At 27.9% G+C, this 24,890-nt stretch overlaps 2 protein-coding genes and 1 pseudogene across 15 annotated transcripts; 1 reads left to right on the forward strand and 2 right to left on the reverse strand.

Annotated features, from left to right (window-relative positions):
- Positions 1–584: 584 nt before the first annotated feature.
- Positions 585–3,540, reverse strand: LOC149879109 (uncharacterized). 3 transcript variants are annotated; one of them, XM_090071883.1, is made up of 5 exons: positions 3,121–3,540; positions 1,826–3,047; positions 1,609–1,729; positions 1,454–1,497; positions 585–1,364 (listed from the first exon to the last, which is right to left on the reverse strand). In XM_090071883.1, the coding sequence occupies exons 1-5, from the start codon at positions 3,171–3,173 to the stop codon at positions 792–794; spliced, it is 2,013 nt and encodes a 670-aa protein (XP_089928009.1). In that variant the 5' UTR covers positions 3,174–3,540; the 3' UTR covers positions 585–791. The 3 variants fall into 3 exon arrangements, with proteins under 3 accessions (XP_089928009.1, XP_089928011.1, XP_089928010.1); XM_090071885.1 differs by lacking the exon at positions 1,454–1,497 and having other exon boundaries at positions 802–1,364; positions 3,121–3,455; XM_090071884.1 differs by lacking the exons at positions 585–1,364; positions 1,454–1,497 and having other exon boundaries at positions 1,537–1,661; positions 3,121–3,527.
- A 7,526-nt stretch (positions 3,541–11,066) lies between these two features.
- LOC149879110 (uncharacterized) lies at positions 11,067–17,489 on the forward strand. 11 transcript variants are annotated; one of them, XM_090071980.1, is made up of 9 exons: positions 11,067–11,191; positions 11,402–11,461; positions 11,692–11,789; positions 12,053–13,044; positions 13,551–13,777; positions 13,922–14,029; positions 14,306–14,353; positions 14,701–14,985; positions 16,282–17,489. In XM_090071980.1, exons 8-9 carry the CDS (start codon positions 14,965–14,967, stop codon positions 17,275–17,277), a joined length of 1,017 nt encoding a protein of 338 aa, XP_089928106.1. In that variant the 5' UTR covers positions 11,067–11,191; positions 11,402–11,461; positions 11,692–11,789; positions 12,053–13,044; positions 13,551–13,777; positions 13,922–14,029; positions 14,306–14,353; positions 14,701–14,964; the 3' UTR covers positions 17,278–17,489. The 11 variants fall into 11 exon arrangements, 10 of the variants coding, with proteins under 10 accessions (XP_089928106.1, XP_089928108.1, XP_089928109.1 ...); XM_090071982.1 differs by having other exon boundaries at positions 12,053–12,419; XM_090071983.1 differs by having other exon boundaries at positions 12,053–12,183.
- A 5,693-nt stretch (positions 17,490–23,182) lies between these two features.
- Positions 23,183–24,681, reverse strand: LOC149879111 (uncharacterized; annotated as a pseudogene). The gene is made up of 5 exons (XR_016446983.1): positions 24,554–24,681; positions 24,354–24,407; positions 24,038–24,261; positions 23,552–23,707; positions 23,183–23,328 (listed from the first exon to the last, which is right to left on the reverse strand). The product of XR_016446983.1 is annotated as an uncharacterized LOC149879111 (transcript).
- Between the last annotated feature and the right edge of the window lie 209 nt (positions 24,682–24,890).

A 24,890-nucleotide genomic window follows, 5' to 3' on the forward strand; every position in this document is an offset into this window, starting at 1 on the left:
TATATATATATATATATATATATATATATATATATATATATATATAAATAGAGCCCTAGCTTATCATCTGCCCAGACCATGATTTAGTACTAAGGATTTTTTTTTTTTTTATATTTGAAAATCCTAAGGGTCCCTCCAGCGGGTAAAAGGGGCAGTTTTTTTAGCGTTTTGTACCATTTTTAAAACAGTTTGGAGGAAGTCTTAACATTAAAATTTTTAATTTTTTTTTTTTATATTTCTGTTTTTAAAGACCTAGTTAATCTAAATAAGACGGACTCTATTCTCCAAAAAAAAAAAAGCTTCTAAAAACTGTTTTAAAAAATCCTAAATTTAGGGTTTTTTTGATTTTATAAAACCTATAAATGTTAAACAATATTTTTTTGAAATTCATATTAGTAGGTTTATTTTCGATTAAATTTTCAATGCAGTATTATATTAAATTCACTTGTATTCAGCTACAGAGTTTATTCTAGGAAATAATAAAAAAGAGGGCCTGGGAATGAATAATAAGGAAATGATTAAATATTTTTTGTAATGAAATATTCAAAACCAAATGGTTTTTTCCGAAAACTAAAAAAAAAATAAAAATTTATGAAACTACAAAAAACTTCAAATCCAATGTAAAATTTGTTTTAAATTGAAATACAGTAATCTTAGTTAATTTATGATCATCTTTATTACAGCTATCTATTAAAAACAAAGTAATTTTTCAAATTAAAAACAGATTAAAAATTTGTTAAACAAAAAAATGTAAAATAAAAAACTAGATTTTTTTTCTGCTAGCAGCATTTTCATAATCGATTTTTTTTTCTGCTTTTTCTGTTTTTCTTGTAATCATTTGTGAAGAGAAGGGTGTCCTGCCTTTTCTCCTCAGAATATGCTCTGTTTATTAGGTCTTGAACTAATTTTACCGCCCTTTCAGAGCAGTCATTAACAACATCAAGTCCAATTACTGTTGCTCTAAATTCTAGATAAAAATCATTGAATTTCCAAAATTCTGGTGGTGTTTTCATCCATTGAGTTTCTGCTTTTCCATGTCTAAGCATATCAAAAACTAGCCACGACTTGTCTGTTATTAATGGAGCTAAACTAGGAGGCTCATCTTTACTGAAGTTAAGGCTTTTTAATATAGCTTGGTCCATTATTTGGCGCTCCAAAGGGAAATTTTCATTTGGACATCTTGGTAAACTATACAGTTTCTTGGCCATATCACCACGTTCCCTACATTCTTCATCTGCTAGAGCAAAAACTACCAAAGTGGGATCCAAATACCAAGTATGTCTAAGAATAGAGCTTGTAACAGCTTGGGAGCCAAGTAGATTCCATTCCTCATATCTTTTCATTTGCCAGTAAGCTTTCATATCCTAATAAACAGTATTAATAAACATTTTGAATCATTTTAATCAATAGCAAGCTTTCTAACCTCTCAATAAATTATTAAAAGACCATATACCTGTGCTGGTGCTAAAGAACTTAACTCTGCTTTTAAAAACCACTCTGTATAGAAAAGAGATATGAATAAAACCATACCAGTTATTTCTTCTTTTTCTTTGTTAGTCAGGTTTGGAATTTCATTCATTAAAAGATACAATTTTAAATAGTATAAACCTTTTCCCATGAATCTTGAATGGTGAACTGGTCCCGGTAAATGGAATTTAAACCTATTTGACGATAGAACCATTAAAGCAAGTTCAGCTAGCTCATGGTATTCTTTTCTAACATTTCCATCCTAATAAATTTTTAATATATTTTTAATTTGTTACAATCGTTTCTTTTAAATATTTAGAATAAATAGACATAAACAAAATCAAAATTATAATAGCACCTTTTTAAAGATCTTTGAATTGATCACATTAGTAAAAAACTGAATAGCAGCTAATTTTTGATTATATATCCATGTTCCAGGTGGTATTATTAGTCTTTTCAGCTCCTTATTTTCAGTATCTACACAGTTCCAATTTTTTTTTAGAAATTCAAATAGTTTGTTTTCTGGACCAGAAGTTTCGCTGCTAGGGTAAATCTTCCAGAAATGAGTTATGTGTCGCTCAATTACATGATGTCTACATGCAATCAGCAACAATGGGCGTTGAATCTGTTGAACTAATCTCATGCAAGTACCTTGCCATCTTCCTGTATTTGCTGAAGTTGTGTCAAAGCAGAGACATTTAACTTTATCTCCTAATCCAAAAAACTCCATTAATTCAAAAATAGCTTGCTTTTGATTAACCCCTGAACTAGACTCTATTGGAGGAATGCCAAGTAGTTCTGTTTTCCCATCAATCCTTACCAAAACTGCAATTCTATCTTTTTTTAATTGCTTTCCTTCCGTCAATTCATTTACTATTTTTCCATCAAAGTGTATGGTCATTAGTGAATCTGATGATACTACACTGTTTTTTATATATTCCCTTATTTCTGTTGCTCCGGCAGATACTATGTTCTCTGCAGCTCTATAAGATGTTGATTTAGAGCACTTAAAGTTTGCTACAGAACCACCAGCCATGACAATAACACTACTAATCAAAGCTGTATGTTGGTGGGGTGTTATACCCTCTCCCACTGCTGTATGAGCAGTAGACTGAAGTATATTTTTAGGAAGAAGAACAGAATTTTGAGTATTAGGAATCTCATTAAAATCAAAGTCGATATCTGTTTCCTGGCCTAAATCGTCGTTAGTGTAACTAGAAGAACTTAGATAATCTAAACCATTTTTATCTAACTCTACACATAGCTCTTTTTCTAAATTTGATTTGCTTCTTTTCTTTCTTCCTACAGAATACTCATATCTTTTATCTTTTCCTCCAAGACTTCCTTTCCTTTCCCAAAGCTGGTCTTTTAAGAAAGCAATATCTTCTTCCTTGTCTTTCACTTTTCTCGTTTTATCTTTTAATATTTCCTCAAACATAACATGAGGATGTTTTCCAATCCAAAATACTTTATTCATTTGTTCTTCAAATAAATGTCTTTTTTTTACTTCAGCAAGATTTGTTCTTTTTCTTTTATCTTTTAATTTCATCCACTCTTTTAACAGTTTCTCAACTTTATTCCTTTAAAAAATAATATTTGCTTGTATAATGGTTTATGGATTAAACTGATTTAGAGTTCAATGATAAAACTTACCTTAGCTTTTGTATTGTAAGCACCTTAAATCCACCACGTATCCAAGGACCCATTAGTTTAGATAATATGCAGCAGTCAAACTGATCAACTGGGCAGTTAGGTATGAAAGAGGAACTTTTGTTAGTACAACCTACTAAGCACTTAAGTTTTGCTTCACATCTTAATTTTCGTAGAAAGAGATAATATTGAATTACCTATTAACAGTTGCAAATTTATTTGCTGGAAGTTTTATGATATATTTTTTAACTAAAAATATTTCAACCAATCTATTACTTCTAACTTTTTTTTTCGGTGGCATTTTAACAATTTTTTTATTTTTAATCTAAAAACAAAGTTTTATATAACATATATTTAAATAAAACATTATTTACTGAAAAGATTTAAAATTTTATTTAAAAAAATATATAAATAAGTACACCGTAAAAATATTTGTTTTTGTTATATATTTATGGATTTTTGGGTTTTTTAAAACAGTTTTTAGAATTTTATTTTATTTTTTTGAGAATAGAGCCCGTTTTATTTAGATTAACTAGGTCTTTACAAACAGAAATATGAAAAAAATATTTGAAAATTTTAATGTTAAGACTTCCTCCAAACTCTTTTAAAAATGGTACAAAACGCTCTAAAAATTGCCCCTTTTACCCCCTGGAGGGGCTCTTAGGATTTTCAAAAATAAAAAAAAAAAAAATCCTTAGTACTAAATCATGGTCTGGGCAGATGATAAGCTAGGGCTCTTTTTTTTTTTCAGACATGACTTTTTTTTGAAACACCCTAATATATATATATATATATATATATATATATATATATATATATATATATATATATATATATATGTTTGTATATGTTATGATAGTGTCATGTATATATATGCATTTATATACATACACTTAAGTTATAGCTTATTATCTTATACACATGTAAATACATACTTGTTTCAACTCACAAACATATGGTTTTCTTTTCACAAGAATCTTTTGTGTATCTGAAATACAGTCTCTGTTGGTAGCATGTTGAAATACAGCTATCTGAATGTCTTTTTCAGTATTCCGAATGTTATTGAAATGAACTGAAGAAGACTTTCAGTTAGCAAATAATTCTTTACATAATAGTATAAGTTACCAAGCATAAACTGACCAATTATTCAATCATTTGATTGCAATCATTGCAATGTTTTGATTTGGTTTAACAAAGTTTTAAATAAAATCCTAAGTTCCGCAAAATTCTTTTGGGTTAACCAAGATGGCGGCCAAATTTCAAAACTGGCTTCAAGAAAGTCACGTTATGCCGTCTCCTTTGTATTAAATCTCCTTGTAAAAAACGTCTTGTCTAGCTCAGCTACGAATAAAAAGTATTTTATACGTAATGTAAAGATTAGGCTGTGACAATTCCTGTTTTCCGGGAAACGAAAGCGGGAATTTCCGGGAACGGGATTCATTTCCCGGACTTGGAAAAAAACGGGAATTCCCGTTCCCGTATTTTAAAAAGCGGGAACGGGAAAATCCCGTTCCTGTTCCCGTTTTTCACCTGGAACATCTAATATTTCCTGGTTTTTTTTCCTGCTTTTTTTTTTTCTTTTTTTTTCCTGGTTATATAATTTGTTTTTTTTTTTTGTGGTTTATTTTGGTTTAGGTGTTTGTTTTTTTTTGGATTCTTTTTTATTTTTTTTTTTTTATTTTTTAAATTTATTAACTTAACAACATAGAAGATTTTTACAACATAGAAGATTTTTACAACATAGAAGACACACAGGGGAGTTTTAATAAAAGCTATGTACCTAAAAAAAAAAAAAAGGAAAAAAGGTTAATTCTAACTAATAACTTATATTCAAAGGAAAATAAGGTAATTAACAAGAAAGATACCAAAGATATGAAGAAAGTTAGTAAAGAAAAGACGCAAGTTAGCAAAGAAAAGAAGAAATTAGTAAAGAAAAGAAAAAAGTTAATAAAGAAAAGAAGAAAGTTAGTAAAGAAAAGACGAAAGTTAGTAAAGAAAAGAAGAAAGTTAGTAAAGAAAAGAAAAAAGTTAGTAAAGAAAAGAAGAAAGTTAGTAAAGAAAAGAAGAAATTAGTAAAGAAAAGAAGAAAGTTAGTAAAGAAACGAAGAAAGTTAGTAAAGAAAAGAAGAAAGTTAGTAAAGAAAAGAAGAAAGTTAGTAAAGAAACGAAGAAAGTTAGTAAAGAAAAGAAGAAAGTTAGTAAAGAAAAGAAGAAAGTTAGTAAAGAAAAGAAGAAATTAGTAAAGAAAAGAAGAAAGTTAGTAAAGAAACGAAGAAAGTTAGTAAAGAAAAGAAGAAGTTAGTAAAGAAAAGAAGAAAGTTAGTAAAGAAAAGAAGAAATTAGTAAAGAAACGAAGAAATTAGTAAAGAAAAGAAGAAAGTTAGTAAAGAAAAGACGAAAGTTAGTAAAGAAAAGAAGAAAGTTAGTAAAGAAAAGAAGAAAGTTAGTAAAGAAAAGAAGAAAGTTAGTAAAGAAAAGAAGAAAGTTAGTAAAGAAAAGACGAAAGTTAGTAAAGAAAAGACGAAAGTTAGTAAAGAAACGAAGAAAGTTAGTAAAGAAAAGAAGAAAGTTAGTAAAGAAAAGACGAAAGTTAGTAAAGAAAAGAAGAAGTTAGTAAAGAAAAGAAGAAAGTTAGTAAAGAAAAGAAGAAATTAGTAAAGAAAAGAAGAAATTAGTAAAGAAAAGAAGAAAGTTAGTAAAGAAACGAAGAAAGTTAGTAAAGAAAAGAAGAAAGTTAGTAAAGAAAAGAAGAAAGTTAGTAAAGAAACGAAGAAAGTTAGTAAAGAAAAGAAGAAAGTTAGTAAAGAAAAGAAGAAAGTTAGTAAAGAAAAGAAGAAATTAGTAAAGAAAAGAAGAAAGTTAGTAAAGAAACGAAGAAAGTTAGTAAAGAAAAGAAGAAGTTAGTAAAGAAAAGAAGAAAGTTAGTAAAGAAAAGAAGAAATTAGTAAAGAAACGAAGAAATTAGTAAAGAAAAGAAGAAAGTTAGTAAAGAAAAGACGAAAGTTAGTAAAGAAAAGAAGAAAGTTAGTAAAGAAAAGAAGAAAGTTAGTAAAGAAAAGAAGAAAGTTAGTAAAGAAAAGAAGAAAGTTAGTAAAGAAAAGACGAAAGTTAGTAAAGAAAAGACGAAAGTTAGTAAAGAAACGAAGAAAGTTAGTAAAGAAAAGAAGAAAGTTAGTAAAGAAAAGAAGAAAGTTAGTAAAGAAACGAAGAAAGTTAGTAAAGAAAAGAAGAAAGTTAGTAAAGAAAAGAAGAAAGTTAGTAAAGAAAAGAAGAAAGTTAGTAAAGAAAAGACGAAAGTTAGTAAAGAAAAGAAGAAGTTAGTAAAGAAAAGAAGAAATTTAGTAAAGAAAAGAAGAAATTAGTAAAGAAACGAAGAAATTAGTAAAGAAAAGAATAATTTCTTCTTTTCTTTACTAACTTTCTTCTTTTCTTTACTAACTTCTTCTTTTCTTTACTAACTTTCGTCTTTTCTTTACTAACTTTCTTCTTTTCTTTACTAACTTTCTTCTTTTCTTTACTAACTTTCTTCTTTTCTTTACTAACTTTCGTCTTTTCTTTACTAACTTTCTTCTTTTCTTTACTAATTTCTTCGTTTCTTTACTAATTTCTTCTTTTCTTTACTAACTTTCTTCTTTTCTTTACTAACTTCTTCTTTTCTTTACTAACTTTCTTCGTTTCTTTACTAACTTTCTTCTTTTCTTTACTAATTTCTTCTTTTCTTTACTAACTTTCTTCTTTTCTTTACTAACTTTCTTCTTTTCTTTACTAACTTTCTTCGTTTCTTTACTAACTTTCTTCTTTTCTTTACTAACTTTCTTCTTTTCTTTACTAACTTTCTTCGTTTCTTTACTAACTTTCTTCTTTTCTTTACTAACTTCTTCTTTTCTTTACTAAGTTAGTAAAGAAAAGAAGAAAGTTAGTAAAGAAAAGAAGAAAGTTAGTAAGGAAAAGAAGAAAGTTAGCAAAGAAAAGAAGAAAGTTAGCAAAGAAACGAAGACAGTAAACTACTTAAAAAAATCATAAAATAGCGGGAATCCCGTAAAAAAGCGGGAAACTTGGTAAAATGCGGGAAACTTGTAAAAATACGGCTTTTCCCGTATTTCTTATATTATATTATAATATATAAATATATATATTATAATATATAAATATATAAATATGTATATATATAATATATAAATATATATATTATATATATATATATTATATATATATAATATATATATATTATATCATAATATATAAATATATATATATTATATATTATAATATAATAATTACGGGAAAACCCCGTAACATCGAATGACGTACGGGAACAGGAACGGGAATTTCCTGTTCCCGTATTTTATTTATTACGGGAACAGGATCCCGTTCCCGTATTTTAAATACCAAAAGCAGGAACAGGATCCCGCTCCCGTAGTTCCCGTAAATACGGGAACTTGGCGCACTCTAGTAAAGATGACATAATATACCGACTTAGAAAGACGTTTAAAATATGTTTTTTACGCATCTGCGCTAGACAAGACATGTTTAAGATAGAAATAAATCGTCTTTTTTACGTATTGTGCCTGCTGGGATGGGATGTGCCTAGTGAAAATCTTTGCAATCCACGGAGTCATTTCTCAAAAAGTGTTATGGTCAGTCTCGGTGTCACTAAACACCATAAAGGAATAATTCATTTCGTTGAACCAGGCACCAAATTTTATGCTCAATATTACCAAAATACTATTCCTCAGCAATGTTTACTGCCTGACTGCGAGCTAATTTTTGGTAATTACCGCTACACTTTTCAGCAAGATTCCCAGCAAACATGTCAGCGTTGAATCAACCCCCCAGCAAACATGTCAGCGTTGAATCAACGTTGAAAACCGGTCGCAGCGTAGAAAAAGCGTTACAGTGACAAAAACAACGTGTTTTCAACGTTGAATCAATGTCCGTTTTTGTATACTAAATCGCGGTAAATTGAAACGTTGAATACGCGTTGAAATTGTAACGTAATTTAGCTTCTCAAAATAAAACGTTTATTCAACGTGGAATTACTTTACGCAAAAAGCCACTTTGAAAACGTTTCAAAATTTATGCATAATCAACGTTAAAAATAAACCGCTTTTTAAACGCTACATTTTCAACGTTGAAAAAGCGTTTAAATTTCAACGTATATTATCTTCTAAAAAAATTTATTCAACGTTGAATAAAAGTACGCAAATAATCACAGTAAAAACGTCCCAAAGTTTAAGGTTTATCAACGTTACACATTAGCTGCTTTTTCAACGTATTTAAGTTATTTATAAAACAACGTTTATTCAACGTTACGTATACCCACGTTGAAAATGTGGTAATTAAAAAACGTTGAAAAAGTGTTTTTTGCCAACGTTAATAAAACGTTGCTTTCGCAACGTTGAGGAAGTAGCACATTGACAATTTTTGTCTCATTGATGTAGCCATTACAAAAATAATTTGCCGTAATGGAAAGGCAAGGAAAATTTAATAGAATGCATGCAGATGGTATAAAAAATATTTTAAAGTTATATTTTATAACCTATTTTTATTGCGACTAATTTAAAACTTTAAGATTTTATATCAAAGTGTATATAATATACATAAATCTCAGGGTAAATTCTATTTATTCAGGTTATTTTTGTCTATATTTTTATTTTATTTTAAGTTGACCATTTTAACAAAATGCTCAACTTTTTTAAAAAAGTTATTTCTTAGTTAGAAATAGTACTTTATTTTAATAATGTTCAGATGTACAAAGTAATATCAAAGCTTATAAAATATAATAAGTCAGACTAAATTTAGTCTGTTAACAGACTAAACTTTAAAGACACATTGTGTGTTTGTATGTCTATATTATATATTCATGCTTTTTTTAAAATTTCACATAAATGTGTATAAATATCTATACAAAATGAATTTCAGCTCAGTCAGTAGCAAACTTTGGACATTTTTAAATTAGTTGTTGGAGTAATAAACCATTAAAAGACTTTTGGTCGGAGGAGGTATTATAGTGGGCAAACATCCTGTGGTAGAAAAGTTTTTCAAATTCTGCCTCAAACATTTTCAAAACATGACAGCTATTTGTATATATACACATAAATTATATATATATATATATATATATATATATATATATATATATATATATATATATATATATATATATATATATATATATATATATATATATATATATATATATATATATACAGTAGCGTCCAAAAGTAATTGGACAAACACCTTTTTTGTTATATTTTCTCATTAAGTTAACATTTTTAAATGAAATTTCGCGTAAGTGTGTCAAATTATACTACAATTATGAAAAACGAAACAAAAATTCCCTTTTGAAAGTAATTACTCAAAACTTTGCTAAAAGAATGGAAATGATTGGCTCAAAAGTAATTGGACAAACTAAATTCTAATAATGTTGATATAATTTAGACTATTTTAACTTCTTTTTCTGAAGGCAGATTTTTATAAAAACATTCAGTTATCAATAATTTGCAATGGGACATAATAAATATTTAAGCAAGGCACTGAAAAATTTGATTGTACATACATCTAATAATGGTAAGACTGTGCGGCAAATGTTAATAGATATGAACGTTCCGCGATCAACAGTTGCTTATACATTAAAAGTTTTTCAACAACGGAGTCACTTCCAAGTTTCAACGAAGTCAGGACGCCAAAAATCAACAACTTTTCGCCAAGATAATGTTGTAGTAAGATCGTCAAAGGCAGATCCGCGCAAGAGTGCTAAAGAAATTCATAGAGAATTTACTCAGTCACATCAAAATTCTTGCTCTTATGCAACAGTAAGGCGTCGCTTGAGACAAAACAACCTTTTTGGCCATCAACCTGTTAAAAAACCTTTTGTTTCTGCAAAAAATCGTAGAGAACGGTTAAAATTCGCTAAAGAACATCTAAATTGAACAGCAAACCAATGGTTGAAAATACTATCGAGTGATGAGTCAAAGTTTAATATGTTTGTTCCATATGGTATTAAATATGTTCGACGTCCAATAGGTGTTCGAAATGATGTTAAGTACCAAGTTCCTACAGTAAAGCATGGTAGTGGTTCAATAATGGTTTGGTCATGTTTTGGCCGTGATGGAGTAGGTCCAATCTATCGATTTCAAGGCATTATGGACCAAAACATGTATAAAGGAATAATCAAAGATATAATGCTGCCACATGCAAAAGACAAAATGTTGCGTGGTTGGACTTTCCAACTCGACAACGATCCAAAACACACCTCCAAGCTTGTCACGGAATTTTTAGCTCAAAAGAGAGTTCGTATCTTGGAATGGCCGTCACAATCTCCGGACCTGAACCCAATCGAACATCTTTGGGAACATATTGAGAGAAAAATTAGTGATCGGAAACCATCTAATCAGCATGATTTGTTTGAGTTGATTAAGGGCACTTGGGAGGAAATACAAATTAATGTTTTATTTAATTTGGTTCATTCAATGCCACGTTGATGTAATGCTGTAGTTGTGGAAAAAGGTTTTCCAACGAAGTACTAGGATTATGCACAGATTATATACATTATGTAACAGAATATAATACTATGTAACATTATGTATATTATTTAACAGAAATCTTCATAAAAAATGCTGAAAATTTATCCTTTGTTGAGAGAAAAAAGAGCTTTTTTTAAACGACGTTTAGTTTGTCCAATTACTTTTGAGCCAATCATTTCCATTCTTTTATTAAAAATTTGAGTAATTACTCCCAAATTAGGATTTTTGTTTTCTTTTTCATAATTGTAGTATAATTTGACATGCTTATGCAAAATTTCATTTAAAAATGTAAACTCGATGAAAAAATATAACCAATAAGGTGGTTGTCCAATTACTTTTGGACGCTACTGTATATATATATATATATATATATATATATATATATATATATATATATATATATATATATATATATATATATATATATATATAAAGATATCCATTTAGATAATCTATTATAATGGCTTCACAATCTTGGGCTTAAGTTGTTTATTTTGAAAATAAGATTGAAACAGAGGCAGTTGTTCCATCTTGTTGGGTAAAAGATGGTTGGTTATTTTTACTGTATTCATTGCTATATTAGTTGTTAAATATGAATTAAAAAAAGCTATTATTAATGTTTTATATTAATAGTGAAGTGCAATATCAAATAAACTTTTTTCTTTCTAATTTGGGATAAGTAATCTGTTTACACTTATTCTACATTTTAGTTTTTACATTTATGGTTTATATTTATTTTACTAAATAATTATTAATAGATAAAGAAGCATGGAAGGATTTAATTTCATGACTCTGCAATGAGGAATCTGAAGAAGAATGTGAGTAATTATGTTTGTGAATAATTGTGTTTCTTTTTGGATTTGTCTTTTCTTTGTTTTTTATATGATAAAGAATAAAAAAAAGAAAAAGAGTTGTATGTATTTAAAAAAAAAATGTACATACATGCTTAATAAATTGCATTTTTTTTTTTTAGAATTTCAGAAAAAGATTTTTAAACAACTTTTAGAAATTGAAAATATGGTGAAGGATCTTCAAAATGTTTCTTTAGATATATGGGAAGATCTGCAAATAAGTGCATTGAGTTCAATAGAACAACTTATTGAGCTAGATACTACGTTAAATGACAGTGTCATTTTTTCTAAATGGGTAAGTTGCCCTGTTGCTATTGCTAGTTTGAATTTTTTCTTTATATTGTCATGGTAAATTCATTTATATTATTAACTGAAAAGTTGATTAAACAATATAATTTTATTTTATTTATTATAATTTGTCATTCTATACATAATTACTTTTTGTTTTTTCAATTTTCAATGTTTTTTAATTTGTTTAAAAATGTAAGGGATTTTATAAAAGATTGCCTTATTTTATATAATTATTTAAGCATTGATTAAAGATTTTTTTGAAAGCAGGTATCGCAAATAGCGAAAATTGGTGGAGTTAACTTAAAAGATCCCAGCAAGCACGTAACGTTATTTCAACGTTGCGATTTGGTTGAAATATGGTTGAAAAATAACGATCTAAGTTTCAACGTTATTTCAACGTAAGTTCAACATTAAAAACAAACGTTGAAAATTTGCACGGCTTTTCAACGTTAATTTTCAGTTATTTTCTAACATCGACGCGTGTTGCAATAATTATTGCTATTAATAGCAACAAAAAATTTACCGACGCAAATGTATTTTCCCTACCCAGTAAGCACGTAACCTTATTTCAATGTTGCAATTTGGTTGAAATATGGTTGAAAAATAACGATCTAAGTTTCAACGTTATTTCAACGTAAGTTCAACATTAAAAACAAACGTTGAAAATTTGCACGTCTTTTCTATGTTAATTTTCAGTTATTTTCTAACATCGATGCGTGTTGCAATAATTATTGCTATTAATAGCAATAAAAAATTTACCGACGCAAAAGTATTTCCCCTACAGGCATTTGCTGATTTAAAATGGATTTAGATTGCGTTAAAATGACACTTAAATCAATCTGAACGTTTAGGAATCAATTCTAAACGGATTCCGAAAAGCGATTATTGCTTTTTTTTTAAAGAAATGTGTTAAAAATGCCTTATGACTTAAGGCACAAAACAACACATTTAGAAGACATTCACAATTACTTTTTTTTTTGCAATAAAAAAAAATTTCTTTAAAATGTGTTGATAACGTGGAGTTTTTATACAACACATTTTAATTAAACAATATTTTATAAAGTATCTTTTTTAACGCAACATAATAATGCCAAAAAATGTGATAAGTATATATTCTAATGACATTTATAAATTTTTTGCATGCTTTCATTTGAATAATTGTCAAATTCTTTGGTTTCCTTATTTCTGACTTCAATAAAAAGAAAATATTTTTAAATGAAATATCTACCTGTAAGAACCTAGAAAAGAATAAACCTAAGGTATGTTTACTTTTTATACTTTTGAATTTTCTTTTTGATTGTTATGCATTTTGTTTATTATTTTGAATTTCGTTTTATAACCTATGAATATTATAGCATAACATTATAAGATCAAAAGTATGAAACAAAATTAAAAAATTAGTTCTATAGTTTCCAAAAAGATTTTTTTAAAAGAGGACCTTTAAAGCTAAGGTCACCTTAGCTTAGCTATTTTTAAAGCTAAGGTCATCTTAGCTACACTTTAAAGGTGTAGCAATACTTTCATAATTGTTTTATTAAATTATCAGAATGAAAACTTTATAACATTAAACTTAAGTTAATTTTTTTTTGTTTTTATAATCACTAGTTTCTCAGCACTGCATATTTCTTTCTTAATAAAGTCAACTGTAAAAAAATTCTACATTTTCAAAATAATGACTCACATTTTGTTTTTTATTTAAAATAATATCACTGGTTTACCTGTTTAGTTTTATTACAATTATAGTATAACTAATTTTATTTTTCAGGTGATGAAGAAGTTGATGTTAATGTTAATGGAAAATGTAAGAAGAGTGATAACTAGCAATTTGTAATAAGAAAAAACAAAGGAATGATTACAATCAGGGTTTGATTATAATCAGGGCATCAGTACTTTCACAATCACTTTGTCTGTTAACTAGAAAATTCAATTCCAGGATTCCATTATTGAGGCAGAGAGCGCCTATTTCAAAAGACAATATTGTGGATCAACCAAGTAATACTTATTTTTTTAGCTTGAGTTGGTGTTTGTATATATGTATATGCTTTTTATATATTATTTATGTTATTTAAAAATGAATTTTTATTTAAAATACTTTTTGCATAATTAATGTAATCTAATCGTTTTTTTATATTGTAGTTAAACCATCTGTATTTCCATAACCACCTCTAAAAGTAAACTGAAACTTTCAAACAAACAGCAGTTGTATGTCAAATGCACCCCAAATCAATGAAATGGATCAAGCGAGTAAGTTATCAAACTTTAAAAGTGTCTGATGTGACCAATGCAGTTGCTTAAGCTATAATCTTTCTTTTACCATTATCTCTGGATCTTATAACTGTGAAATATGGACTTTGATTAAATATTGCATAAAATTTTTTAAGCCTATATTTTACAACATACATTTTAAAATAGATTCAAAAAAAAAACTTAAGGTTTAAAAAAATAAAGTTAGTGTACCAAAATTTTAGAAGATTTTTTAATAATCTCTTTCTTATATGAATAATTTAATGTATTTTCCAGAGTTCCAGGGAAAAGTTCTCTATCAGCTAGCAAATTTGGCAAATGAATGTATGATGTGCAGTATTTGTTTTTTTTTTGTTTTTTTTTTGAAGAGTAAACCTGAAACAGTTCACAATAAAATATGATGTGCAAACTATATTTTGTTTTATTGTATTGAAAATTAGTCAAAAAAATTTTATTTTCTGACATTAAACAATTTGTAAGTATGTTTGATGCTTGAAAATATTCATATTTCTTTTAGTTATACTTCGCAAAATGTTTCCTAAGATAAAAAATATAACTATTTAAAAAATAAGCACTGTTAAGAAAATTAAACACTTTGAATATACTAGAATAAATTCTCTCCTCAAAATTTCTTGCTAAAGGTTTTACAGGTTTTTTCAATTTATTATCAGCTAATAACATCCAACTTACGATCAAAATCTTTGAACTATGGTGTGGGCCAGAGCAGTTTGGTTTGAGTATTCAAAAGAAGGTGTTTATGAGTACGAAAATACAATTCCGTCAAATTGGATAAAGAATGGCTTTGTTTATTGGCCAAATCGAAAGGTGGAATCAGCAATTAAAAAAGATATGACCCAACAGATGATTGGCTTAAGTATAGATGATTGGCTTAAGTATAGATGATTGGCTAACTCAATCAAAGATTTTAATACAGTATGAATTTGAATGAGCAAAAAGTAAGTCTTAATTTACATTACTTCAATAAATTTTATGAAAAAGTAGCTAAAATTGGCGCTACTGCACTTTCGCACCCCCCTTTTTTTATTGCAGATTATGATAGAAAATTTTATGCTGATTCAGAAAAATATAAAAACATGGACCTGAAAATCAACGGAAAGTGCTCTAATTCGAAGTTAAAGTTGTAAAAAATCCCACTAAAAACCCTTATATTCGCCATTTTGAGAATAATAAGTTAATGATCTTTTAGCTTATAGAAGCAATACATTAATAGCATGGTTTTTACGTTACAAAAGTCGTTAAAGTATGTTTTTCCGAAGTGTCTTGGTATGCGCTCTTACCTAGCCATAAGCTACTCAGAGCGCAATATTGTACACGCATGCGCAATTATTTTATTATAACTACGATTTATATTTCACAATAAAGCTGGTTTGGATAGGCGGTTAGGGTTAGGGTTAGGGTTAGGGTTAGGGATAAGGATAGGGATAGGGATAGGGATAGGGATAGGGATAGGAACAGGGATAGGGATAGGGATAGGGATAGGGCAGTATAATAATAATTATTCATCAATTTGTCTACATTCTCACATTCTACGTTTAACCTATATTTGAAATCTTCCATTAATTTCATTTCGTTATAACACTTTCGTTAAAATACTTTAAAATAATAATGTTAAGGCTAATTGAAACCAGGTCTGCTTATTGCGCAATGTAACGGTAATTAATTTTCGTTAAAACTGAAAGCGTTTTAAAAAAGATTTTTAAAAAATGGCGAATATTAGGGATCTTTAGTGAGATTTTTTACAACTTTGACTTCGAATTAGAGCACTTTCCGTTGATTTTCAACTCTATGTTTTTATATTTTTCTGAATCAGCATGAAATTTTCTATCATAATCTGCAATAAAAAAAGGGGGGTGCGAAAGTGCAGTAGCGCCCTAAAATTTTGAACTGAGGTTTGTAATAATTGTAAATATATGCAAAAGAGATATAGCTTGCAAGAAAGTAAATAAGGACAATTTAAATTACCAGTTCTTCTACTTTTTGTCATGCATCTATTTTGTTCAATTGTAAACATTTTTTGCTTAATTTTTTTCTTTTCCTCAAAAACATTTTGACAAAATTATCCTTTAGTGTGATATTTTGATGTAAATTTGTAAAGGATGAAATTACCCATAAGATTTTTTTTATTAAATTAAATATTAAGTTATTTTTCCTAAAATAAATTATGAGTTGAAAAAGCAGCAATCTTGGTTCAATAAAGTTTTTTATGATTGTCATTGTTTTTTATTTTATAGAGCAAGAAGATGAAACCTAAAAAAGCTCTTGATAAACACTCTAGTTCTTCAAAAAATTTAAGCAAAGATCCAAGTTTTTCAAATGATCAGTTAAATCTAGTTATGAATTTTTCACGTGTGATTCATATGAAAACAGAAGATATTCAATCATGCATTGAAAATCTGAAAAAGATTGAAAGTCATGAAGAAAGTTTAGAAAATTTTTTCATTAATGAGTTAGAAAAAGCAAAATCCATGACTTCTGTAGAAGATCTAAAGGTTCTAATTGAGGGGATGACTAAAAGGGTAAAAGATGATTCGTTAATAAAAAGAGATTGTGCTGTTGAAACAAAAATTATTTTTATGAAATTTCTAGATGCTGTAACCAATCTAGGCAAGGCAAATAAACATTTAGAATGTGAAATCGATGAACTTAAGAAGACCATGGCAGACCTACAAAGTGAGTTGTTTGCATACAAACAAAAAGCAGAGGAAGATAAAAAACAAGCTTATATTAAAATTTATCAATTAGAAGATGTAGTTGCCAAACTCAATAACCAATTAAAAACTACAGAAGAAGATCAAGCAAAGTTACTAATTAGACAAGTTATGAATGTTGTACTAACTGAAATTTATTGGAAAATATTCTCTGAAAAGGAAAAAAAACAAAATAAAACATTTTGGCTAAGTGAGATTGACCGTATTCTTAACAAATTACCTGATGCCACTGAGTTTGAGAAACAAGAAAAGTCTAAAAAGGTTGCTTTGTTTAAAAAATTTATATCAGCACTAGGTGGAGACTTGTATGAGATGGAGGAGTTTATGAAAAAGTTTAAAGATGATGTTGGGGGAAATAAAGCTGCCCATCCCCATATTGCTAGCAAGAACAAAATATTGGATGCTGTGAATACACTCATAAAATCTGAAGATATTGATGATGATGATGTAGCAAAAATATCGATTTTGGCAAATGTTTGGGAGAATTTAAGCAAAGAAGATTTAACATTTCTATGCTAAATCTTCTTTAACTTCTCCTGATTTTACTGGTTAGCTTTTTAAATTTATCTGTTTTATAACGAAGAATTAAAAATTTTTCAGTTTTATAACCAAGAATTAAAATATTTTCTATGATTATACATTTGTAAATTATCAGTTTTTAAATCATTATTTTAGCACTTTTTTTTTTATGTAGAACACTTATTTTATTAAAAGTTGTGTAAGGGATATAAGCATTAATTTTGTCTCAAAAGTTAAATTATGTGATAATACTTTGATAATATCATTTCTCTCTAATGCTCAATGATTATAAATTTGAAAAAATTTAAAATTAACAAGTTTATTACAATTATGAAAAATTTGGTAGAAACGGCTAAAAATCGCCTATAATTTTCTTCAGTTTTTAAGTTCCAGACAAATATAATCTGATTCTTTTACTGAACTGAGCAGTTGTATGATTAATTGTATTAACAAGTTAAATTTAAAAAACTTTTTAAAAAGGTTGTTATTTATTTGGCGATACGATTTTCCGAAATTTTTTCTGAAAGTTCGGTTTACAGTTAAATAAAATACAATTAACTCTAAAATAACTCATTATTTAACTAAAAACAAAACCTTCCAATTCGTTATTTTTTTTTGTTTTTTATTGGAAAAAGACTAATAAGAGTGTAAGAACTTAAATTCACTCTTCCAGCATTGCTGATTCGGAAATGTTAAAAGAGTATATTGCTACATGTCATTTTTGTTACAACATGTATTTTTTTGTTACAACATGTATTTTTTTACCAAAACACTTTCTGAAACCATTAGGTTTAAAATTTTGCAATTATTTGTATAATTACTATAAATGAGAAGCTAAGTTTTTTTGAAAAGAAGTGCAGGTTAAGTATTCAAGTGATAATGAATAATATAAGTAAAACTAAAGGACTTTAAACTGTTTTAAATATTTATATATTTACAAGCAATATTAAACAATAATATAAAACAGCATGAATAGATATATTGTTCTTTGCAACTGAACAAACTATTTTGTTTCAGAAGGAACTAAGGAACTATTGCTAAGTCTTGGTTACTTATCACAAAAAGTACTGTGTAGAGTGTTTGTTTAGTATTTCATTAAATGACAGTTACTTCCTATTTAATAAATTAACAAGAAACGACAAAATATAATTCGAATAATAAACCCAAAAAAAGTTGAATTGCTTCTCGAGAGTTTAATAGTAATATTTAATTTGCTTCGTTTCTTATGTTCCTGAGAACACTTAAAATGTATAACAACAGATTATGAAGTTAAAAATGTTGTAAGCAACGAGTTGGTTATATTTCAGAAAATTTTTGTAGAAACTGCTAAAAGTCGCCCATAACTTGTTAAGAACCAATCAAATTATCACTTATTGTTAAAAGTAATGATATTTTTCATGTAATATTAATCTTTTTTTACAACTCTGTTATTGTCTAAATATAAACACTTATGACTTAAATATTTGACTAATACACCATTCACACCAAAAGTAAAACTTGTTTTAATCGTGCTTATTTAAACTAGTGACGCATTTTTCCGTTCACACTGCTTTTTAAAACCTTGTTTCAAATAAATGAGTTTAAAAAACGGTTACAAAATAAGACAACATTTTGAGGTTATTTTATCAAAAAAACTTTTGTTTGGAAGCCGTGAGGTTTTATAAATCTCCATGAAAAAATAGATGTAATGAAAAATTGAAAATAATAGTAGTAATAATAATAATAGTAATAGTAATAATGATAATAATAACAATAATAATAATAATAATAATATATATATATATATATATATATATATATATATATATATATATATATATATATATATATATATATATACCCCCCTTCTCGGCAGCCATGTATATATATATATATATATATATATATACATGGCTGCCGAGAAGGGGGTGTGGACGGGGAAGATTCCCGGGGCCCGTGTGTGTACAAATAATTTTTTAAAATAATTTTTAAGAGTTAATTAACTTTTATTTTTAATTTTAAATGACCAGAGCACGCTTCTATTAGTCCTGGGTATATAATTGATCATAATGAGGGCCCCTTAAGAAAATATCTCCAGGGCCCGAAATTTCTCTCGGCCGCTATTATATATATATATATATATATATATATATATATGTGTGTGTGTGTGTGTGTGTGTGTGTGTGTGTGTGTGTGTGTGTGTGTGTGTGTGTGTGTGTGTGTGTGTGTGTGTATATATATATATAATCGAAAAAAATTTTTTATATACGTATTATAATAATACTCTCTTTTTTTATCTCTCTTACGTCATATATGATTCAATTAAGCATATATTTGTGTATTATGAGTATGATTTGTGTTAAAATAACAATTTTTTCTTCGATATCTTTAAAAATCGATCTCTTCATTTCGTAAATTTTCCATTTTTGTTTTTTTGTTTTTTAAAAATACTTCAAAGTAGACGTGAACAAAGTTTTATACTAAGAATATTTACTTTAGTTAGCAAATTTAAGTTTTAATAGGCTTCGTAAAAATAAATTTGATTTATTCTGGTTTGACAACCCAGCTAAGAATTAACGTTCAAGAAACTTTGTTATAACGTCCGTTTAGGTTAGTGTAATGTAAGCATCTGCGTCTCGTTATCTTTTTTATTCGAGACGAGACGAGATGATGATATCCGGGACACAATTTTTAAAATCCGAAAGAAAAGTTATTACCCCGGTTTATAACTTCATTCCGGGACAGTTTATTCGTCAATTTTTTCCGGGACATTCTTGTCTCGTTATGCTTGTTCCGGTTCATTTCAGAGAAAACGATTCCGAGACGCAGACCCTTAGTGTAATGTTCGCTGCAAACGTTACGTGAACCAACTTTTGTGAACTCCGATTTACAGTTCTTGAACGTTCGATGCGAACGTTCAATTAATAGACAGCGAATGTTGTTTTGACGTTCACTGCAAACGTTATTTTGACAGCTCTTGAACGTTCATATCAAACGTTCAAAAACGACCAGCGGGCGTTGACCTAATATATATATGTAAATTTATTCAGTTGAACTTTTAATTTTAAAAGAATAGGTTTAAATGGAGTTTACTAAAAATTAAAGTGCTGTCTATACTTTCAATTACTGCTTAACATTCAACTTAACCAGCCATATACATAATGCTTTTTTGATCTTTCAGAGATTTACTTGACAAGTACAAATTTATTATTTTTACCAGCTGAATTACATATCAAGCTTATTTGAAAGACTATGATTTACTTATTACATTTCAAGGATAATGGACACAGCTGGCTGAACTGTAGACAATTTAAAAAAATATGAAACACAAAATAACACCTCTTGCAGTGAAAAAGTTCGTATATTATCTCTCTCTATTTTACTTATATATATATATATATATATATATATATATATATATATATATATATATATATATATATATATATATATATATATATATATATATATATATATATATAACATTATTATTACATATTTAATCATTTACAAACAAAGAATGACATAATCTCATTCATGATATTAATGCTACTTTATTAACTCATTACCCTGACATTTGGTGTAGTGGGGCAAACTTGTGGGTATATTCTTGTTCTCAGACTCCAGTCACTTCTTTATATTTGCAAATCAATCTCATTTGACATAAACATTAACATACTTAAGCTTACATGCCTAAAAGTTTCATATCTAAAACAAAATATCCTGCAGGCACCCATGCAAAATTTTAACAATATATCATCGCCTTCGATTTGCAAACATAGTTTTGATTTGTGTTCTTCTTAAAATATCAAGTTGAATTTGGTTGGATTGAGTAATTCAGGCTGAACACCATGTACATCATCTTCACCATTGTCCTCAAAGTTAATGTCATCTGGAATTTCTAATCCTAAGGAAATGCAAAGGTTTTCCAGTAAAGTGCAAGTAAAAAGTGTTTTGCAGCAAATTGTTGGGGTGTACTAAAGTGTTCCACCACTTTTGTGCAAACACCTCCAAAGGTTTTTGATATGTCCAATGGCTTGCTCTACATCACCACCTACCTGACAGTGAACTTTATTAAGATAGATTTCCTCTGGTGTAGTTGGCTGATTAAACAGTGTAATCATGGCTGGTGACAACCCATATCCTAAGTCTGAAAAAAGGAAACCTGTATTTGGATCATATTCTTTTGTCTGTTTTAATGCAGAATTAGAAAAGATAAAGGCATCATGGCACAATCCAGGATACTTTGCAACAACATCTCTAAACTTTCCATCAGCATCAATGACAATCTGACAGTTCAAAGCAGGATATCCTTTTCTAAAAAAAAGAAGTTAAAAATCTTCAAAATGTTAAAATGTTTAAAAATCCTGAGAGCAGCTAAAACCTTTGTGGGAAACATTGACATCATGTTAGAACAACTGTTCACCTTGGCTGAAACAAAAGATGTTTTTTTACATGATCTTTTATCAGAAACTATATGACCTTATATTAAAATATTGTTTTAAGTTTAGCACTTACAATAAATAACTTGATGTTTTCAAACTTTAAAGAACTATGATATGCTATTTAAAATATTAAAAAAAAATTTGATTTTTGTAAGAAACATATGTTGCTTACAAAAATCAAATTTTTTATAAAATGCAAAAATTAATTTTTTTATAAAGCGCTTCATGTTGTTAATTATACGTAAAAAAATTATTTAATTTATGAAGAGACAATAATTCAACTTTGTGAAATTGAAGTATTGTCTCTTCATAAATTAAATAATTTTTTTACGTATAATTAACAACATGAAGCGCTTTATAATAATTTAATAATGTGAAGTAAAATACAGCATAACAAAAGCATTAGCACCTAAAGAAAAAAGAAATAGTAAATATTTTTTTTTATAAAGACTAATAGAACAGAAATATTTTTTTTTGAACCTCGTATGCATTATATGTAAACATACATAGACAGAATAAATCTGTGAAACAAAAGCTTTTTTAAATTTCTCATGTTAACTTTGCTTGTGTAAGTAAGCCAAGCAGTGTACACTTAAAACTTTTTGACTAATGACCTAAAGAAATATAATCAAAATGATCAGGTATAAGATTAAAATGATGAGTTTACCTGCAAATGTATGCTGACTCATCAGCCAAAGTAACTCCTTTAACTTGCATCATTGTACCATCTATTACTCCAAAAAGATCTTTCACTCCAAATGATTGAAAGTACTTTCCCAGTTAACAATAGTACATGGGTCATATATCGGACCCATGTGGGCTGCTTTATGAGCCCTATGTAGGAATCCTATATTAGACCCATAAAAATTTGTCCGCGGTTTATCAACGGGTCCTATATGGGCTAGTCTATATAGTTAGCCCACATTGGACCCAACAAACTCCTATGTTTTTATTTTATTTTTCTTAACAGAGTTTTTCATGGTTTGCCCATATTGGACCCAACAAACTCCTATTTTCTTTTATTTACTTTGACCCAAACATAATTTTTTATGGTTACCCCATATTGGACCCAATAAACTCCCATTTTCTTTTATTAACTTTGACCTATATGGCGCATTCGATGGTTGGCCCATATTGGACCCAATAAACTCCTTTTTTTTGGGACCTATATGAAACTTTAGTTTGTCAATCCATATAGATTCCAATATATATTGGTATCAATAAACTACTATGTTAAATATTTAACTTGACCTATAGGTCAAGTTAAATATTTAACAACTAACTTAACTCTTACGTTCTCATATATATATATATATATATATATATATATATATATATATATATATATATATATATATATATATATATATATATATATATATATATATATATTAGATAAAAACAATAAACAATATGTTGAGAATAATATATATTTCCTATTAATGTAAATATTATATTATACAAAAAAGAGTATAAATAAGTTAGAGCTTGTTAGAATGTTTTCTTGTTTTGCCACGCTTAGCTCTATTACCATCTCGTTCGCGAGGACCAATAAGCCATTTTGCAAGGGACATTTCGAAATCTTTCATCGTGCATGACGACGTCAGGTTGTTAAGCTTTAAGGCTTCTATAAAAAATAATACATTTCCAGAAGTTAAAGAATCTTAAATACACAATATTCTTATCGTCTTTGAAAATCTGAACCATAAGGGTTTCTACTAAACATAACAATAGAGTGCACAATTTTTAAAACTAAACAAACAAAATTTACATATGTTCAATTGTATTTAATATCTGGCAAAATAGCAGAGAAATATTACCAAAATTTATTTAAAACTATGAATACTCACTATAAATCCCTTGAAATAGCTCAGTACCCTTTAAGACTTTTTTCGACTGCCCTCGCTGACAAATTGCAGAGCTAAGTTATTGTTAAACAACTGCTGCATCATACGGCGAACAGCTTCGTCAACTTTTCTTCCTCCGATACCGGCTAGAAAGTTAACCTGCAAAACATTTAAGCAAACAAATTAAGATAATCTAAAAAAGGTTATTTTAAACAATATAAAAATTAAAAATTTATTATATAATAGCAAAAATGCATATATAGTTTGTATGAATGATACATGATATTTACTAAACACCAGAATACTGATATTGCAATCTTAAAATACGATAGACTAAAAATATTATGCTAAAATTAACAAAGCTTAAAGTTCACAATAAAATAGGAAAGAAATATAGATAATTAGTTGCTTCTACTCATTTATATTGCTTTCCTATTTTATATTGAACTGTACATTAAACTAATATCTAGGTCATAAGTATTATCTTACAATTATGTTTGCAATATTGATATCTTTTAGCTTCATTTCAATTGCATCAAAGGCTTCCATGGTGTCCATCGGAAATATTATCCCGTCTGGTAAAAGTGAAGCCTGCACCATTTTATTCCCTTGACTAAGCATAGCATTTAGCATGTTGGTGTGAATAGTCTGGGTTTGCTGAATATCCACACACACTTTCAGCAACTGTACCACCAATCCATGCATTGTTTGATCTTGGTAAAGTGTAAATAATTACTTACATTATCACATATATAGTCAATTAATCTGAAAAAAACCAAATAATCAACAACCAATAATCACTTACTACATATATTACTGCAAGATAATGCACTCCCAATGTTTTGTACTGTTACAACATCTAAAATAGTGTTAACTGTACTATAATGCCATAAATCATAAATAATAAAAATCAAATTATTAACAACTGATTCAGCTTGAAATCAAATACATTAAAAAATATGCAAGGTAGGCATCCTTATGAGTTTTTTAAATTATGTAACTCACCAATATTTGAAACTGGTGATGTCGTTGTTACCGTCTTTGACATACAACCTGTTGTCGTGTTTAATAAACGAGTACACTGGGTTGGTGCCATCAACGATGCTATGTCAAGAGATGAAAATGGTGTTTCATAAGATATAGGCATAATCGGTAAAGTTGTTATCAATCTTGGTGAACTTGACAGAAAAGTTTTTACTATAAATGAACCATTGAAGAAAGTTTTCTGAAATCGGAAAACCTTGGAAAACGGAGCTTCATATTTGCAGGCGCGTTTACCGATTTCACCGCCTTGAATGTTTTTCAAAGTCTCCGTTAAAACAATTTTTAAAAGCTGTTGACA

The sequence above is a fragment of the Hydra viridissima genome, unplaced genomic scaffold (assembly GCF_058129835.1).
Source record: "Hydra viridissima isolate aposymbiotic clone 2 unplaced genomic scaffold, HvirCarnegie_v1 scaffold_14, whole genome shotgun sequence".
In the NCBI taxonomy this organism is placed as follows: Eukaryota; Metazoa; Cnidaria; class Hydrozoa; order Anthoathecata; family Hydridae; genus Hydra; species Hydra viridissima.